The 5,011-nt window shown below is 40.6% G+C and overlaps 1 protein-coding gene across 2 annotated transcripts in view; it reads left to right on the forward strand.

The window, feature by feature from the left end:
• The window catches only part of sptb (spectrin, beta, erythrocytic), a 106,787-nt gene that overhangs the window by 91,311 nt on the left and 10,465 nt on the right, over positions 1 to 5,011 (forward strand). For both annotated transcript variants that reach the window (XM_014028788.1, XM_014028789.1), the window contains exons 31-33: positions 1,959 to 2,155; positions 2,304 to 2,386; positions 2,660 to 2,723. In XM_014028788.1, coding sequence (XP_013884242.1) covers positions 1,959 to 2,155; positions 2,304 to 2,386; positions 2,660 to 2,723 — 344 coding nt within the window. The remainder of the gene's footprint in view (positions 1 to 1,958; positions 2,156 to 2,303; positions 2,387 to 2,659; positions 2,724 to 5,011) is intronic.

Below are 5,011 nucleotides of genomic sequence, written 5' to 3' on the forward strand. Positions count from 1 at the left end.
TGGTGAATGCCACAAATTCTCCTAAATCACTCGTACGCACAACTTAAGAACAAATCTGTGCGTACGAACGGTTTTTGCATGAGGCCCAATGTTCTAAGTTTAGTTAAAATATATTGTTTTTTTTAATAAATGCCTTAAAATAAAGACTTAGCATTTGTTAAATTAATGTACATTACCGGCCACCTTTCAGCTTATGATAAAATATGAAAGTTGTAGCCATTTTGATCAAACCTTAAAAATATTATTTTGCTCAATCTTATTAAATATGCAAGATTTTGTTTAATCTGTTAGCAGACAAACGCTAACATTTTGCCTGTTTTCTGTGGCAGCAATTTCAAACTTTATGCAAAAAAGTGTACTTCACAAAGCTTTGTACCTCTGACATGACAGTCTCTCTGTGCTCATGCAGTTTAACCACATTTAAATGAGGTAATATGTATGCATTTAGAGGCTAACTCTCCCATATTAATGTAGATGACTGCCAGGCATAGAAGTGTTTGATTCTCGAAGACCTGCAGTGTTTGCAACGTGGATTTACTCTCAGATTTGACTGTCCTGAGTGCTGGGAGAATTCATGTCTCTGAAGGAAAAAGTTAAACAATCTGCTGCATTGTTGCCTTCACACACAAAAAATAAACAGAGATGTAAAAAAAAGTTTTATTTATCCTCTCTTCAAGTGAAGCATGTCAGACATGATATCAAAATTGTAAACAAAAAAAGTAAGTGTGTGTGTGTGTGTGGGGGGGGGGGGGTTAAATCCAGCTGCAGTTTTACATTTTGAATAAAAAATCTGATTATATTACTTTTTGCCAGATAGTGATTCACAACCATTCAGAGGAAAATAGTTTTCATCTGCATTCTGCTACAAAAGTAGTGCTGCTAAATCTGATCAAAGTATTTGATTTAAAGGAGATCAATTATGGGTCCTAGAAATTTTTATGGTATGTCTGTGGGCTATCCAGACCATGTTCATTCAAGTTAATGCACAAAATAATTCTCAGATAATAAAATTTCCCATTTTCTAGTTCTGCCTGCTCTGACTTCTGTTCAGAAGAGCTGTTTATGTTAATGAGCTCTGTTGGTAACGCCCTCAAAAATCTGTTGACATTAACTCCGCCCACCAAAGCCAGCGTTTACGTTAGCATGGCTAATAATAGCAGAAGCTCCGTTGTACAACCAAATGAGACCCAGAGGCAGAGTCGGTCACAGCTTCTTCTTTTTTTTCCTCTCCCTCCTCTGCTCTGCGCTCACTCTGCATGCTGTTACCAGAGCAGGGAGCAGCAGCGGTCAAAATACCTCAGAAACTCGAACAAATAGGCTTTAACAAGGCTTTAATAAGCTAAACAATAGAGGTACATGAGAAAACGTGTTCATAACGAACGAAAATAAATAATTAATTAAATTGTGTCTGCGCCGGTTTCAAACCCTGGTCTCCCACTCTCTGGTCCATCACTCTACCCATTGCCCTATTGGAGGCTTGTTGTGAAATGAGCTGCACATTGCACAACAACATGGTGACGGCTTTTTATATTGAGGAGGTGGAGTCTCACCCGGGGGTTGCTAGGTAAGAGGCTGAACGCAGGTTCCGGTGGGTTGTCGTACGGCTTGTGACATCACAAGATGACGCAAGTATAAAACTTGTCGTTAATATACATTAAAAATACATTTACTTACAGTAAATATGCCCCTGGGTGCATTTTTTTGGTCCTAGGACTGTTTTTTAAAAGAAGAATTTTGCATGATAGGTCCCTTTTAACATAATTTAGAAATGTTTGCTTTATGAAAATGAAGCGGAGATAAAGGAAACAGTAAAAGCAGATTTTAAAACTACAGTGAATCAAATCACAAGTAAACCAGAGTATGGTCTGGAGATGATCCTCAGCTTTGTTGCCCTTTTTTTTGTTAAGATGACAGAGAATTTTAAATAAATTCTTACGAGCTCCTTTTATTGTACCCAGTGTTGGAGGTGTGTCAGTTTGCACGAGACGCTTCAGTCGCTGAGGCCTGGCTCATTGCTCAGGAACCTTACGTGGCCAGCAAAGACCTGGGTCACACCGTGGACGAGGTCGAGAAACTCCTCAAGAGGCACGAGGCCTTTGAGAAATCCACCGCCACCTGGGAGGAACGTTTCTCTGCGCTGGAGCGCCTCACCACGGTACGACAAAAAACCAAAAACACACAGATAAATGGTCACGTCTAGATCTGTGTAGACTTTATGGCTTTAAGAGTTGCTTTGTAAACAAAGTTGTCAGCAGTAAGGCCTGACTGCACGTTACTGAGCTCAGTTCACTTCTGTGTTGCAGCTGGAGCTGCTGGCGTTAAGGAAGCAGCAGCTGGAGATGGAGCAGTTTATGAAAGAACAACAACCCTCAGATAAAGAGAGCAGGTTTGTTGTGTTCTGCATGTGAATACACACAGGCTTTTTTTTTAAATTACATGAAAATAAAAATAGTAGTACTAGTTGTGTAACGTATCTAATCCCTCTATACCTGACAAGTTACTGTATATGTTTGTGACACTACATTTAAACTTTTGCTGTTAAACACCTGAGTGTGGAGCTGAATAGAGAAATAATTATAAAAAGATGCTCTCTAATGCTTTATTTGTTTTGCTCTTTCAAACCTTTAATAAGTCACTCTTACTGTTCTCTTTTGTTTAGGAGAGAAGACACAGGCTTTGTAGAAGAATCCTCACAACTTTACACTATTGAAGAACAAACACTGGTCAGTAACTCACTTCCTGTTCCCTTTATTTTATACAAGCCTCATTCACAAAACGCGTCGTTCCGGGCCTAATGCGCGATCTGTCCTCCTTAGAGCTTTCAGAAAAAAACACATTTGTGGAAAGGCGAAACAGATCCTCCCACCCCTGAGACGTAAAGCTTGATAGTAACAGGCCCACCTCGGCCCACTTCTGAACAGAGGCGAAATGTTTGCGGCTCCAGCTGATTTGAATAATGGGAGGAATGATGACGTGCTCTCCCCGCATACACTGTACCGCTGATTAAAGTTGTAAACAAAGCCGAACTGCACCTGACTTTTTTCCGTGTGCGCACTCGTTTATTTTCGCTGCGTTAACTGGGGCGATGCAGAGACCCGCGTTCTCCTGAGTGCCGAGGAGGAGATAAATAAGAACTTCACAATAAGGACGGTGTGCTGCTGGACTGGTTTGCAAAACTTATGGATGTGGTGAGACTAGTGTTGTAGTCAAGACCACCTAACCCGAGACCAAGTCAAGACCAAGACCACAGTGTCTCGAGACCGAGACAAGACCAAGACTTTTAGGGTTTGGACCAAGTTGAGACCAAGACCAAGGGAGGACGAGACCGAGACAAGACCAAGACTTTTAGGGTTTGGACCAAGTTGAGACCAAGACCAAGGGAGGGCGAGACAGAGACAAGACCAAGACCAGATAAAAAAAATAGTGTCCTAAAAGATGGAGTATTCTGTACTCATGTACAGTGGGGTAAAAGTATTTAGTCAGCCATCAATTGTTCAAGTTCTCCCACTTAAAAAGAAGAGATAGACCTGTAACTGACATCATAGTTAGACTTCAACTATGAGAGACAAAATGAGAAAATATATTTAGAAAAATCACATTGTCTTGTTTTTTTTAAAGAATTTATTTGCAAATTATGGTGGAAATAAGTATTTGGTCAATAACAAACAAGCAAGATTTCTGGCTCTCTCAGATCTGTAACTTCTTTAAGAGGCTCCTCTGTCCTCCTCACATTACCTGTAGTAATGGCTCCTGTTTGAACTTATCAGTATAAAAGACACCTGTTCATAACCTTAAACAGTCACACTCTGAACTCCACTGTGGTGAAAACCAAAGAGCTGTGTAAAGACACCAGAAACAAAACTGTAGTTTTGCAGTTGGGAGTGGGAAGACTGAAGCTGCAATAGGCAAGCAGCTTGGTGTGAAGAAATCAACTGTGGGGCCTGGTGAATGACCTGCAGAAGGCTCGGACTGACGTTACAAAGGCTATATTGGAAAATAATCTGGCTGTTTAGTGATGTTTCCACAGTTGTGGTCTTGACTGGTCTTGGAATAAAATTCTGAGTCCTCAATGTCCGAGACCGAGACAAGACCGAGTGCAAATGCTGTCGAGTCCGAGACGAGACCAAGACCATCAAAAAGTGGTTTTGAGACCGGTCTTAAGACCAAGACCGATTTCAAGTACTACAACACTAGGTGAGACAGCAGCTCCCTGAGCTAAGGGGGAAACAAAAGTCCCTCAGCTCGCAGCTGCTGGAGTGGCAAAACCTTCTCTAAATTATCTGATGAATTAATTATCTGCTGTGCGCAACGTTTACTTGCTCTTAAGTAAATAAAGCAAAGCCATTTTAACAGTTTTATTTATTTTATCTTATTTCACCGGTCAGACAGTCTGGTCCCGGTCTAAAAAAAAAGTCTGACAGAGCGTCTCTAAATTATCTGGTGAATTAATTATCTGCTCTGTGCGCAGCGTTTGCTTGCTCTTTAAAGCAAAGCTATTTTATTTTATTTTATCTTTATCTTTATTTCAAACGTCAACTGACCGGAAAAAGAACAAAGACGCTCCTCCCATTGCACGTCTTCAGACGTGTTTGGTGTGAATGGCTACTGTTTACACTCACGTCAGCGGTCCCACATGAAATACATAAGCAATACGTAATCGCAGCTGGTTTTTTTCCACGCCTCCGAACTTCCCGCTATGTAAAACGATTTGTGAACGCTCCATTGAGGGCGGGATGTGGCCGGATTATTCTTTGTTTTATGAATGAACGGACCGGCACTTAGCCGGGCAGGGCTTGGCGCCATGATCGCGGATATGTCTTGTAAAAGCGGTTATTGTTTCCAGGCCTGATTCAGTGGATTAAACTTTTTAAACATTCTCTTGTGCTTTTTAAAAATTTCTTTCTCACTAAATTGATTACGATTGCTTGTTAAAAGGAACTCCAACTAGTTGTAACATTATTTGATAAACATTTAATTTAACTATAAAAACGAGGCTGTAAAAATACTGTAG

Source organism: Austrofundulus limnaeus, unplaced genomic scaffold (assembly GCF_001266775.1).
Source record: "Austrofundulus limnaeus strain Quisiro unplaced genomic scaffold, Austrofundulus_limnaeus-1.0 Scaffold807, whole genome shotgun sequence".
In the NCBI taxonomy this organism is placed as follows: Eukaryota; Metazoa; Chordata; class Actinopteri; order Cyprinodontiformes; family Rivulidae; genus Austrofundulus; species Austrofundulus limnaeus.